At 46.7% G+C, this 14207-nt stretch overlaps 1 protein-coding gene across 1 annotated transcript; it reads right to left on the minus strand.

The window, feature by feature from the left end:
* Positions 1-209: 209 nt before the first annotated feature.
* On the minus strand, positions 210-6797 carry PIM3 (Pim-3 proto-oncogene, serine/threonine kinase). Its single transcript, XM_060777792.2, has 6 exons — positions 6039-6797; positions 5023-5132; positions 4693-4743; positions 3905-4268; positions 2051-2227; positions 210-1938 (listed from the first exon to the last, which is right to left on the minus strand). Exons 1-6 carry the CDS (start codon positions 6121-6123, stop codon positions 1754-1756), a joined length of 972 nt encoding a protein of 323 aa, XP_060633775.1. The 5' UTR covers positions 6124-6797; the 3' UTR covers positions 210-1753.
* Between the last annotated feature and the right edge of the window lie 7410 nt (positions 6798-14207).

Consider the following 14207-nt stretch of genomic DNA (forward strand, 5'->3'; position numbering starts at 1 on the left):
GTGCTTTCTATCATAGTGAGCCTAAATCTTGTGTTTAAAACATGTGTCTATTTCCAAATACATGCTAGGATTGTATTTTGTAGGGTCTGCTGTAGAATAAGCTTCACTGTATTCAATGGGATTTATCTTCTGAGTAGACAGTGATAGGGCTGCAATGAGACACTGAGCCAGCAGGGCCCTGTTGAGACCAAAGGAATGCTTCACACAGATTATCTACAAAAAAGTTTAATTGAAATACCTGTATAAAAAAATATGATCTCCATACATTTCACACCGTTAAACAGAAGGGAAAAAAGTCCAAGCTGCATAAATGCAACCAGATCACAAAACACACAGCTATTAAAATAAATTAAGGTTTATGACTCTGCCATTCTTCCTTCCAGAGCCAATGCACAAAGACTGTACAATGCCAATAATTTAAAACCCTTCCAAACAGCATTACTTTACAATTCTGGTATGTAAATAATACCAGACAAAAAAGGCATACCGACTAACTTTTAAAGTCATTCTAGTTCCCTTAAATTAGACTTTGTACAATTTTCCACCTTTCCAACCAAAAAATGAAAAAAAAAAAAACAAAACAAAACAGGCATGGTCAGACTTTTAACTTTTTCAACAAAACCAAAAAGAGAGGGGAAAAAAGTAAAAGGGAGACAGACAAGACAGATAGGAATGTACAAAAAATGATCTGGATCATCTGTAAGAAAGTCCATGACGAGAAAAGAGAGAAGCACAGTGTTGGATACTTCTAAACAAATAAATTAGCTAAAATAAATAGCCACAGATGAGACTGTGAGAGGTCATCTAAACTCCAGACAATAAATAAAATAGTATAGTCCATGGGGGAAAAAAACCCAAAAATGTACATAAACATTTTATACAGGTATGGAAAAAACACACACACAAAGTCCTTGAATATTGCATTGATTGTGCATTTAACATGCCCATACATACTTTTAAGACTTGCAGGTGGGGGGGAGTTGAGAAAGGGCCTTTTTTTAAGTGCCCAGTGGTAGAGATGATGAAAATGGAATATGAGCAAGTGTTCCTGATAAAACAGCTGATAACCTGTGCAGCTTATTGGAAATACAGTGTGGAGCAGCAGAGGTTGTCTTGGGGGGAGGAAAAGGAGAGCCGGAAGAGAACCGGAAAAAGGAGTGAAATGTTTGTGTTCAAGTATTCCATCGCCAGTGGATGGGACTACTTCATTCAATCACTGAACATGTTCTTCCACTGCATCATAGGAGTTGTATCCCCACTGCACTTGGCGTGACTAAAAGGGAGCCAAATCCTATCATGTACTGGATCTTCTTTGGACATACACAGCTCAAAAAAAGAAAGTCCCACTGAAGCAGCTTTCAAAAAGGCACTCAAAAAAGCAAATAAAATCTAGTCCAGGCTCTATGAGAGCAAAAAGATTTACCATGTTATTTATAAAGAGGTCACTGCTTTTTTTTCTTTAATTTAAAAAAAAAAAGGTCAGTCTTTTGACTTAAGTACTGGCCTGCAAACTCCCCAAACATGAACGTTTCCAAAGGAAATCTCTCATTCCAAAGCAGAAACCAGCCAAAAGGGGAAGGGGAAATAAAAAAGATCAATTCCCTCAGACAAAGATTCAAACTACAGAATAATGAATGCATTTTTCTAGCCCCTCCTACATAATGGCAGCAGCAGCAGCACTCTGGTCTTTTTTCTTTTGTTTTGTTTTCCTCCTGCTTGAAGCTCCCCTCCCATTGCAAGGTCCTCAAGTCTTTCACAGGCTCTCATTGCTTGAACTTGTGCTAGACACGTCAGTGTCAATGGTCCGTAGCCTTATGTCACAGTCGTCTGACTTCACCACTTCCGATTTGTGCATCCAGGGGTGGTCGAAAATTTGCTCAAGTGTTGGTCTGTCGGAAGGCCTCAGGGAAAGGCACCATTTGATCAGTTGTTGGCATTCTGGAAAACACACACAAGGTAAGGTTAGGGCGGAAGCGAATCAAAACATCACCAATGGGTTGAAGGGGAGCTTTGGAGTTGTGATGGGAATCTGGGAAGAACTGAAGCTTACCAGGTGAAATTCTTCTTCGGAAGTATAACCGTCCCCTCAAGATCTCTTCGTCTTGCTCAAAAGGGATGTCTCCGCAGACCATGTCATACAGGAGCACGCCCAGGGACCACACAGTGGCTGATCTTCCGTGGTATCTGTGAAAGCGGATCCATTCTGGAGGACTGTATACTCGTGTTCCTGCAATGAAAGATCACAAAAATGTCAGAAATATTAAATACTAACTAGGTATTATTGATTACAAAAGTGTGAGTCGAGCACTGAAAGAGTTAATAGGCTGGAGCCTGCTAGTGAGCCAAAGCCAGTGTTGTCCTGAGTAGAGTTAGTAAGCCGAAGCTTGTTAGAGTTAGTGGGCCAAAGTTAGTGTCATCCTGAGGAGTGTGAGGTAAACCTCTGTGTGAGAGAAGCCTCATGTGTGAAGCTCCAATGTGAAGGCTGTTACTTTATTTGTTATGGAAATCTTGTTTTTGTAAATAGTGCAATCATATACTTTGCTATAAAGAAAAGCCTTTTATGGAAGAGATAACATTGGTCTCTGTGTTTTTGTCCTTTTTATCACCTTGGGCTACTGGTGCTGGGTCATGATGCTGCTAATAAGCTCTCTGCTGTACATTGATGAGGAGTGTCTTTTGTTTAAAATCCAGCTAAAGTGCAACTTTAAGGGAAAAGATCCACATCACATATGCTTTATTTTTAGGGGGGGGGGGGGGGATTCAAGAGATGAAACTGCCTCTATGTATTATATCATATTATTAATAGAGGGCCTTAGGTCATGTGCTGTTTCCATGCAGTAGAAAGCACTGCTTCCCGGCAGCTGACTGTTTACTAACATAAAGCTCTCCTGCCCTGACCACGTGGCGTCTGCAGCACCACACCAAAAATAGACACAAAAGGACAAAGGGAGAGAGGACGGAAGGAGGGGGCTGGATTTCAAAAAAGAGGGGTGAAACTCAGATCTCGGTTGCTATATATAAATACATCTATATGGTTAAGCAGCCTAAACAAAACTGCTGCCTTTTTAAAAAAAGGAACAAAGAAAAAAAGGAATTCCAGATAATAACAAAAAGGACGGTGAAATCTGCCTCATGCTTCACAGGCGGTTAGCAACTGCCCTCCCTCTGCACTGAGCTGTTACTTGGATACCAAATAAAAACTGGAATTTGTGATGCTGAAGGTCACATGGCACGAGGCTCCGGTTTCACAACAAACAGATGTTAAATGCTGCAGCTGACTTGGGGAAGGAAGGGTGGTGGCAGGGAAGAATCCCTCATTTCCATCTATCGCATTCACCTTGAAACCCTTTCTTCCACCCATATGCAAATGGCAATTCCGGCTTCTAAATAACAACAACAAAATAGAGGCGATCTATGCTCAAGTGAAAAAGGGAGAGGTGTCATTCTAACCCTCTCCCATCTGCAATGCGGGATTTCTAAAGCATCATGTAGGAAGGAGATTGGTAAGAGGGAACATATTATTAGGGGGAATGGAGGAAGAAAGAAAATAAAAACAGATGCGGGGAGGCACAAGGAACAGGCAATTGTAAACACTAGGAAAATGCCTCCTCCCGCCTTCCCAAGGCAAGGAAAATATAAACTGCTGCGTCACTGCCTGGAATCACTTCTATTCCTACGCAACTGACGCCCCCTAAAACCGCCTTCAGTGCAAAGAATTTAATCACCAGCAGGTCTGTGACTCGCTGCTGTAGCAGAAATATCTTTTGTTAGTTGTAGGTGGTAGGAATGTGACTAAGATAGAGGGGATGCGTCAGTGGAAGCACTTTCACGACACACGCGCGCACAACATACACACACAGAGAAGCAGACAGACAGGCACGCTGAGGATGGGAGGGGCACCTACCATCAAAATCAGTGTAGACTGTGTCCTTCAGGATGGCGCCCGACCCAAAATCTATCAGCTTCAGCTCCCCCGTCCTGAGGTCCACGAGGAGGTTCTCGTCCTTGATGTCTCGGTGCACCACGCCGCAGTTGTAGCAATGGCGCACTGCCTCCAGCACTTGGCGGAAAAAGCCCCTGGCCGTCTCTTCGTCCAGGGCCCCCTTCTCGGTAATGAAGTCAAAGAGGTCTTTGACCAGGTCGGGCCGCTCCATGATGATCAAGTAACCGTCCGGCCTCTCATACCAGTCCAGCAGCTTGATCACCCCTCGGAAGCCCGAGCCCACTTTCTTCAGGAGGACTATCTCCAAGGGCACCATTACTCCACCCTAAAAAAAGGAGGCAGGAGGGGAAGGAGAGAAAGGAAAAGCGTCGTGAGCTTTCTGTTCCGAGGGGAGGGGAGGCCAGAAGAAGGGAAAATCCTTTTTCTTGGCCATTTCAACACAAGTCACACATTTTGGTGCTGAATGGAAACTCCAACAGCAATACAGGAGGGGGGGAGAGGCTGGGAAGACAGAGTGGGGAAGTCCACAGTGTCTCTGCTGCCGCAGTCAAAAGGGGAGGGTGGAGGGGGGCTCGGGGAAGCAGAGGAGGAGTAGAGGAAGGAAAAACCCCACCAAATTCCCCCCAACGTAAACAATAACAGAGGCTGGAAGGCGGGGAAGGGGGAACCCGCGCAAACAATAGCCAGCCCTCCATTATTAATGCACAGTTCCACACAAGCCAAACAAGACAGTCTTTCGGGATACTTACAATGGTGCCCCACTCGGTCACCCGCTCCTTCACCACATGTTTCACGGCCACCTGGAAGGGAAGGCAGACAGGTCAGGATGGGGAGGGGGATGTGTGAAGACCCCGAGGGTGGGGTGAGGCTTTGCCTGTTGCTTGGCAGGTGGCATTGCCCACCTTCACGGCTCCAGGCTGGGATTTCTGGGCAACCCCTCCCCGCCTTTTCCGCCACCCAAAGGGTTCGGATTCTGGAAAGGGCAGCCATGAAGGAAGGAGGGAGGGAGACACAACAAAAGCCTCGTGGTCGGGGGCGGAGGAGGGAAGAGGGGAAGGAGGGAGGGCGCCTCCTCTTACCGGCAAGCCATCTGCGATCCTGTTCCCGGCATAGACAGTGCCAAATCCCCCGCTGCCGAGGACTGAGCCCACTTGATAGATTTTATCGAACGGCTCCTTCTCCACTTTCACTGGAGAGGCAAAGAAAAGGGAGACAGAGTGAGGAGGGCAAGAAGAAAGATGTGGGAAGCAGTTTGTTGACAGACAGGGAGGCAAGAAGGAGGCATCCCAGCCCCAGGGCAAGGAAGATCATGGGGATGCCCTGCGCCCAAACCTTCACAAACAAAACACAGAGAGAGATATGTCTGGGTAGATATATACCCATACATCTGTTTTGTGAGTTTTCTGACCATGGTCCAGAAGCATTCTCTCCTGACATTTCACCCACATCTATGGTAGGCATCCTCAGAGGTTGTGAGGTCTATTGGAAACTAAGCATGGGAGGTTTATATATGTGTCGAAGGTCTTGGGTGGGAAAAAGAACTCTTGTCTGTTGGAGGCAAGTATGAATGTTGCAATTATAATTGGAAAAGCCTTGTTTTGATTGTGAAGGTTTGGGCTCAGGGCACCCCCATAATCTTATAATATAGACCTACACATACATATGTTTACACCTGTGTGTACATCAATTCCTGTGATGTGGCAGGTAGGAAAAAAATCAGCTCAAGGCATCCCCATAATCTATAATATACACATGTGTGTACATCAATTCCTGTGATCTATGTGGCGAGAAGGAGAGGGTGGGGGGAATCGAAGCATCACAACGACAGAGGCGTTTGATGCGAAAACGGGGTTTCCTCCTCTTGCCTTCCTAGTGCACTGTGAGAAATATCTGGAAACGCCACATCACAGGACACACAACACCACTCCCAAGCCCTTTGAAGGCGCACATCTTTAGGATTCCTTGGCTTTGCAAGATGGGGATTGACAAGATTTGGTCAGGAAAGGTGCCCCAAATTGGGCAGAGGTAAGGAACACATGAGAGAAGAAGAGACAGAGAAAGAGAGAGAGAAGAGGATGTGTGTGTGTTTGTTTACCTGGCTGGAGGATCTTCACCGGCAAGTGATCCATGCTGCTTGGGTTGCAAAGGTGAGCAAGGGAGCCGAACTTGGAGAGTAACATCTTCCAAAAACAAAACCAGTCGCCAGGGAAAGCAGGCAGGGAAGGAAGAAGGCAAAAAACCCAAAACGAAGCAAGATCCGGACCTTTCCCGGGGATTTCACCAGGAAGGGAGCAATAATAATAATAATAATGGAGAGAAAGAGAGGGGAACAAACTGCTGATGGGAGCAAACAGCTCCTTCCTTCCCAAAGCTGGGAAGGAGGAGGAGGGAGGGAAGGGAGAGAAGACTTGTCAGCAGCTGTCTCTTCGAAATTCTCAAAAAGAAAATGTAGAAATGTCCCCAAAGGTGTGAGTAAAAAAAGCAGCAGCCCAAATCCAAACGAAGACGTGTCCTTTAGATGAAATTGCGCCACACACACACACAATAATAATAATAATAATAATGAAGGTTTCTGGTGGTGTCACACTTTTAATTGTTGGAGAAGCGCGCCATCGAAGCCGAATATGTTGGAAGTTTGTATTTTTAAAATCCAGTCCTTGGCTTGGGAATAGGAATCCAGCCAGCCGCAGTGAAGAAGAAGGGAAGACGGGAAGCCTTTCCGCAGCAGCAGCAGCAACAGCGACTCAGCCTCTGCCTGGCTCCTGCTCTCTCTCTTCTGGGCTCAATTACACAGAGGAGCTGCCTCTTAACTCTCAATATTTTGGTAGGGAGGAGGGAAAGAGAAGAAAAAAGCGCAGACACGCACGCGGGTAGATCCCTCCGCGGGGGGAAAAGAGGTAGCTGGGAGGCCTCCTCCTCCTCTTCTCCTCCCTCCCTCCCTCCTGAGCGGAGGACTGCGGAACCTCGCCCCGCGCGCTCGATTAGAATAGAAGCTGGGCGGGAAAAGGAAGGGAGGGGGAGGAGGAGGGGAGGTTGAAACCCAGAGAGAGGCTTTGCGGGACTATTTGCTTATAGTAAGAGACGCGCAACGTTACTGTCTGAAAAATTCTCATCACAGGGTTACACAAGGGAAGGGAGGGGGGAGGAGGAGGAGGAGAGAGCGCGCGCCAAAGAGAAACCGAGGGCTATTTGCATACGCCTGAGCGGCTGCCCAATGAGAGGGGCGGTATAGGGGAATGGAGGCCTCCTTCCAGCCAATCCGAGGGAAGGGTGGGTTTGTATATATGCATCGAGAGAGAGAAAAAAAAGAGGGAGGGGGGCTTTACGAGCTCAGGGCGGGAATTCCTCGGCGCCCTTTTTTTTCCCCTTTCTTTCTCCCCCCTTTCTGAGGGGAAGGTCATCTTGGCGGGAGTTTGAGGCACTGCGTCTGGGGTGGGGTCGAGGGGGAAAGAAAGGAAAGGGAGGATAGATAGACAAGACAGAAATGGCCCTGACGCCGCCATGAAGCCCCTTGCGAGGGCGAGGCGGGCTTCCCCCACGTTTCCTGCTCCTTTGCAGCCCCCTCCCCAGCTCCCAAAAACGCGCCATTGAGGAGGTTCCTCCAATCCTTCCTGAGGCGGGAAGCCTCACTGCAGTGGCTCAAAGGAGGGGTTTTCTGTGCCACGAGGCGCTCCAAGTGGAAGGCATCCCTTGTATACATACACACACATGGGCAGAAAAGCCCCTCAGAGCAAAAACACTGCACAATCACGGATGCTAGCATCCCTCACTGTGTTGCTTTCATTTATATCCCCCTCACAGACAATAATAATAATAAAGCAGGCGGGGAAAACCACCATTAGCATCATCATAATGAAAAAAGGGTGGTAATCTGATTGGAAGGCAGCCCCAGAGTGCCATGATATGGTGCTAGGCTTGGAACTGGACTTCTCATGTTGCCCTATCGAATGGTGGTGGCAGATGATAATCTGCATCCAAAGGAAGGAAGGAGGAGGAGGGAGTGTCAGGTGTCGCTCCTCTCAGTCCAAGAGGGTTCACCCCTCTCAAAAACACGTATTATTATTATTTTTACTATTATTTTTTGTTGCTGCCCGCCAAAAAATCCCATCCCGACAAAGAGTCTCAGGGAAAGAGAGAGAGAGAAGCACGCGCCGCAGTGTCTCCCGTTTGAATTTTTGAATTCTTGCGTTGGTTTTTTCAACGAAAGGAAAAGGTTCCCTTCCTTGGCCAGAGGGGGCGCCAAGGCAGCAAGGAAGGATATCAGCCTCGTGCTGCCTTCTCCTCACTCATTCCTGGCTGCCTTGCCTCGCCTCTCTCTCTCCCGCCTTTTGTATTGATCTTTCAATTCCCCCTCTGTTTTATTTCCCAACAAAAAAAGGCCATAATAATGATCATTATTGTCACCATATGTCACCCACTGCTCGGGGTTTAGGCTCTGTGCATCCCCACTGCCCTATAAGGCAATTTGAAATTGCATTTGGCGCTCAGCGTAGACTCCTATAAAGCAGTGCAATGCAGCTGAGTTGTCTTACATGAGGCTACACCAGCTATGGGCAAACTTGGGCCTTCCAGGTGTTTTGGACTTCAACTCCCACAATTCCTAACAGCCCCAGGCCCATTTCTTTTCCCCTTCAGCTGCTTAAGCTTCAGTCACTGTATCCTTCAGATTTTTTTTCGTGTCACAGGCATGTAGCCAGGGTGGGGTGGGGGACTTGAGGGGCTTCAGCTCCCCCCGAAATTCTCAGGGTGGTCAGGGAGAAGGCCTTACTGGTATATTATTTAAACTGTTATGTTTACTCATATCATGAGGTGATCACCATGCTCAATATATCCCATATGCATGGGTGTCTTGGGATAAAGATACAAAAGCTTGCTAGGATAGATCCTTAGCCCCCCCTCCCCCCAATCAAACTCACCCCCCCCCCCCCCAATCAAAATCCTGGCTACGGGCCTGCCATGTCAGGAGCGAGTTGAGAAACTGCAAGTCACTTTTGGTGTGAAAGAATTGGCCATCTGCAAGGACATTGCCCACGGGATGCCCAGATGTTTTGATGTTTTGCCATCCTTGTGGGAGAGTTCTCTCATGTCCCCGCGTGGGGAGCTGGAACTGACAGAGGGAGCTCATCAGCGCTCTCCACAGATTCGAACTTTCGACCTGTGGGTCTTCAATCCTGTCGGCACAAGGGTTTCCACTCCGGTGGGAAGCTTCCCATCAACAAGGTGAAGTATCATAGCGATGAAGATGGAGAATAAAGTTGGGGCAATAACACATCCCTGTTTGACACCAGATTCCACTTTAAATGGGTCACTTTGGGAGCCATTGCTGTCCAAGACTGTTGCCATCATGGAGGAGCCGCAGGATGTTCACAAATTTGTTAGGGCACCCGATTTTTTGGAGGATGGTCCAGAGAGCGCTGCGATTCACTGTGTCGAATGCCTTTGCAAGGTGAATGAATGCTATATACAGAGGTAGATTTTGTTCTCTGCATTTTTCTTGGAGCTGTCGTGCAGTGAAGATCATGTCCACTGTTCCTCTGGAGGGGCGGAAGCCGTTCTGGGAGGGTGTCTTCTGAGAGGGGGAGAAGGTAGTTTGCAAGGATTCTTGCGAGGATTTTCCCAGCTGATGTTAGAAGGGAGGTATCTCGATAGTTTCCGCAGTCTGTTCTTTCCCCTTTTTTGAAGAGGGTGATGATGGTGGCATCCTTGAAATCTGCTGGGATTTTCTCGGTCACCCACACTTTTTCTAAGAGCTGGTGGAGGAGTTATGTCAGCTCAGGTCCTCCCTGTTTAAAGATTTCAGCAGGGATCCCATCAGGTCCGCTGGCTTTGTTATTTTTTTGTTGGCTGATGGCATTGATGAATTCTTCCAAACTAGGCAGTGCTGCAAGCTCATCCCTGGTTTGTTGTTGCGGGATTTGTGAGAGAACCTCTTCGGCCACATTGGAGCTGCGGTTCAGGAGGCTTTGGTAGTGTTCTTTCCAATGTAGTGCAATTGATTTTTGGTCCTTCAGGAGTTTGGTTCCATCCAATCATCTATCGGACAGATGGCAAGCTATTCAACCTCAGCAGACTGAAAGCCAAAACCAAGATTACAACATCTGTTATAGAACTCCAGTATGCTGATGACAATGTTGTCTGTGCGCATTCAGAAGAAGATCTACGAGCCACTCTAAACACCTTTGCAGAAGCATACGAGAAGCTGGGCCTGTCATTGAACATTGAAAAAACCAAGGTGCTGTTCCAGCAGACACCAGCCAACCCCTCTCCAATGCCAGTGATACAGCTTAATGGTATAAGATTAGAAAATGTTGATCATTTCTGCTACCTTGGCAGCCACCCCTCCACCAAAGTCAACATCGACACCGAAATACAACACCGCATGAACTCTGTGAGCACAGCATTTTTTCTGAATGAAGCAGAGAGTGTTTGAGGACAGGGATATCCATAGGGATACCAAGGTGCTTGTTTATAGAGCTATTGTCCTCCCAACCCTGCTATATGCCTGTGAGACGTGGACTGTCTACAGACGCCACATGCAACTCCTGGAACGATTCCTTCATCGCTGCCTCCGGGAAATCCTGCAAATCTCTTGGGAAGACAGGTGGACAAACGTCAGCGTGCTGGAAGAAGCAAAGACCACCAGCATTGAAGCGATGGTCCTCCACCATAAACTCTGCTGGACAGACCACGTTGTCCGGATGCCTGACCACCGTCTCCCAAAGCAGTTGCTCTACTCTGAACTTAAGAACGGAAAACGGAATGTTGGTGGACAGGAAAAGAGATTTAAAGACGGGCTCAAAGCCAACCTTAAAAACTCTGGCATAGACACTGAGAACTGGGAAGCCCTGGCCCTTGACCGCTCCAGCTGGAGGTCAGCTGTGACCAACAGTGCTGCAGAATTTGAAGAGGCACGAATGGAGGGCAAAAGAGAAAAGCGTGCCAAGAGGAAGGCGCATCAAGCCAACCCCAACCGAGACCGCCTTCCACCTGGAAACCAATGCCCTCACTGCAGAAGAAGATGCAGAGCAAGAATAGGGCTCCACAGCCACATACGGACCCACAAGAACACTGGAAGACAATCATCCTCGGAAAACGAGGGATCGCCTAAGTAAGTAAGTAAGCAAGTGCAAGGGTTTAACCCATTGTGCCACCAGGCGCACCTATCAATCACATACAGTCACTGTATCCATCAGATTTTTTTTCTCTGTCAGGAGCGGATTGAGAAACTGCAAGTTGCTTCTGGTGTGAGAGAATTGGCTGTCTGTAAGGATGTTGCCCAGGGGACGCCCGGATGTTTTGATGTTTTTACCATCCTTGTGGGAGACTTCTCTCATGTCCCTGAATAGTTCGAATCTTTCCCCAGATTTGAACCTTCGACCTGTCGGTCTTCAGTCCTGCCAGCACAAGGGTTTAACCGTGTCACCAGGGACACCTATCCATCCGATACAGTCACTGTATCCATCAGATATTAAAAGTGTAACTTACATTCACCACTATGCAAACACAGATGCATGCTTTCCATCTTAAGATCAGACAAGCATCTCAAGCTCTGAGGATTATCTGGGAAGGAATCCCACTGGAGCATTGCAGCACACCCAAATACTTGGGAGTTACCTTGGACTGTGCTCTTGAAGGGGCACAAATGTAGGGGAACAGGCTCACCAGCACTCCAAATTCAAAAGCTTAGGAGTCCCCTCAAAGGCCCAGGCAGCAGTGTAAGGAGGAGGCCATAAGTTAAGCAGGCACATATAGCAGTAAATCAGGGCATGTGGGAAAATTCCCTTTCAAGACTACGTCTCCCTCAAATCCGACTGGAGCATTAAAGCACACCCAAATACCTGGGAAATACCCTGGATTGTGCTCTGACAAGAAGCACTGCCTGAATATCAAGCAAAAAGTGGGTGCTAGAAACAATATCATACAAAAGCTGACTGGCACAACCCGGGGATCACAACCAGTCACAGTGAAGTCTTTTGCCCTTGCGCTTTGCTACTCTGCTGCTGAGTACGCATGCCCAGTATGGAACACATCTCACCATGTTAAAATAGTGGATGTGACTCTTAATGAGAGATGCTGCATTATCACAAGATGTCTATATACCCCACACCACTGGAGAAATTATACTGTTGAGCCGGTATTGCACCACCTGACATCCGCCAGGAAGTAGCAGCCAATAATGAAAGGACCAAGGCAGTGACATCTCCGTCCCATCCCCTGTAAGGCTATCAGCCAGCATGCCAACACATTAAGTCAAGAAATAGTTTTCTAAGAACTACTTGCAGGAACACCTCAGCAAGCAAGAGTCCAAAAGTGGCAAGTTAAAACTCAGAACCTCAATCAGTGGCTGAGACTGGACGAGAAACTCCCTCCTGGGCATACAGAAGACTGGGTGGCTTGGTAGGCGTTAAACAGACTGTAGTCCGGCACCCCAAGATGCAGAGCCAACCTTAAGAAATGGGGCCACAAAGTGGAGTCCATGACATGCAAGTGTGGAGAAGAGCAAACATCAGACTGTTACTACAATGCAGTCTGAGCCCTATGACATGCACAATGCAGGACTTTACAGCAACAACAGAGGCAATCCAAGTGGCCAGCTTCTGGTCAAAGGACATTTACTATAATGCCAATTTTTAAAATTGTGTTTTTAAAATACATTACAACTGTACCCTTGGTCCGCTTCTGATACGATAAATAAATACCACTATGCCTTTGCGCACAGGGACGCGTGTGCCCCATCTCTGTTGCAATAGGAAATGCTTTAACTGTTGAATATTGCCTACTTTGACAGTGCACAAGGCACCACTGCTGCCCTAAAGTCACTTATGGTAAGTGTGCTGCAGAAACTTTTCATGCTGTTTCCTTTTGAAATGCTGGACACTCGCAAAACGCAAGAGCATTTTCCTTGTTGCTGCTTTCTATGAGTTTCAGGTTGTTCTACCCAGTGATTTCTGCAGTCTGGTGTAATGATTTGTATGAGTGAGACATGTGGCTTTTCATTTATGAACTTTGAAGAAAAACAACATAGCAGCAAACACCTGGCTTTAATTAGCATTGCACCTTTTCACGAGGCACTGCCCTCTCTACTCACCTTATCTGGCATCTTTAGCTTCTGCTTCACCTCACGGTTGCTCTAGTTTACAGGAACCAGAGTGCTTCCAGTTTATTTTTTTTCAAGTGTTGAATTGCCCTGCCTCATACCTGACCCCACCCCCCAAGAGATACAGACAATTGTATTTTGTATTTGTACCCGTCCAGTCTTTTCCCTTCTTCCATCATGTTTCTTCACACATTAAATCAGTTGAAGGAAAGAAAACTGGAATAGGCCTAATCTACATGACCAAAATACAGTGAACTCACTAGTCAGCTGTTGCTGGAACATAATACAAGGGTTAAATTACAACAGTAGTGCTACATCTGGGTCAGAGAACATCCTGAACAAAAGAAAGTTTTGGAGGCAGTTTAGGCTGGATCTGTCCTGATCCACTGTCCACATCTTCAATGGACCCATGACCACATCACCTCCAGCTAGCAGCTACCTCTCAGAGGTTTGCTGTTGACGTCACATATTTAGCATTTCCAGCAAGCCTCTTAGAGGGAGCTGCTTGCTTATGGACTTGATGCGCCTTCAACTCAAGTGGCTCTATGGGTGGCCAAAGGGCTCCAGGGATGCTATTGGATTGTATCAAAGTACCTCTGGGCCACTTAAAGCTGGATTTATCTAGTAAGTATAGATACAGTCATAGTAGTACTTTATCTTCAGACTGGCTAAGAGCTATTCATTTGAAAACACCTTCAGAAAGGTATAAATCTGCATTTTAAAGATGTGGTGTTTTAGTCATGATAAGGAAGGTGGTGCTCTGGGTTCTAATTTTGAGAGCACCATTCACCTATACATTTTAAATTCCTGTGCACTAAAGTAGTATTAGAAGTGGTGGGAATGAGTCATCACAATATTTATTATTCCACTACTACTCTCCATGTGGAAAAATAATTCACTCCATCTGGATTGCACATCTGCCAATTCCCAGCCACGATTACTGTTATTTCTATCTGCAGAAAAGTCCCTGTCAGTACTTATGGGGGCTACCCTCCAGCAACAAATAGCATAATGGGAAGAAGGAGCATTGATGTAAAATGGGACCACAGACAACAAAAGAGTTGTTGTTTTTAAACATTCATCTTTGAATGTTATGGCCTCAATCATTTTAATCAAAAATTTATGCTAAGTAAATTCACTAAAGTTCACAGTCTGATGGTGTAACAT

The sequence above is a fragment of the Anolis sagrei genome, chromosome 5 (assembly GCF_037176765.1).
Source record: "Anolis sagrei isolate rAnoSag1 chromosome 5, rAnoSag1.mat, whole genome shotgun sequence".
Classification (NCBI taxonomy): domain Eukaryota; kingdom Metazoa; phylum Chordata; class Lepidosauria; order Squamata; family Dactyloidae; genus Anolis; species Anolis sagrei.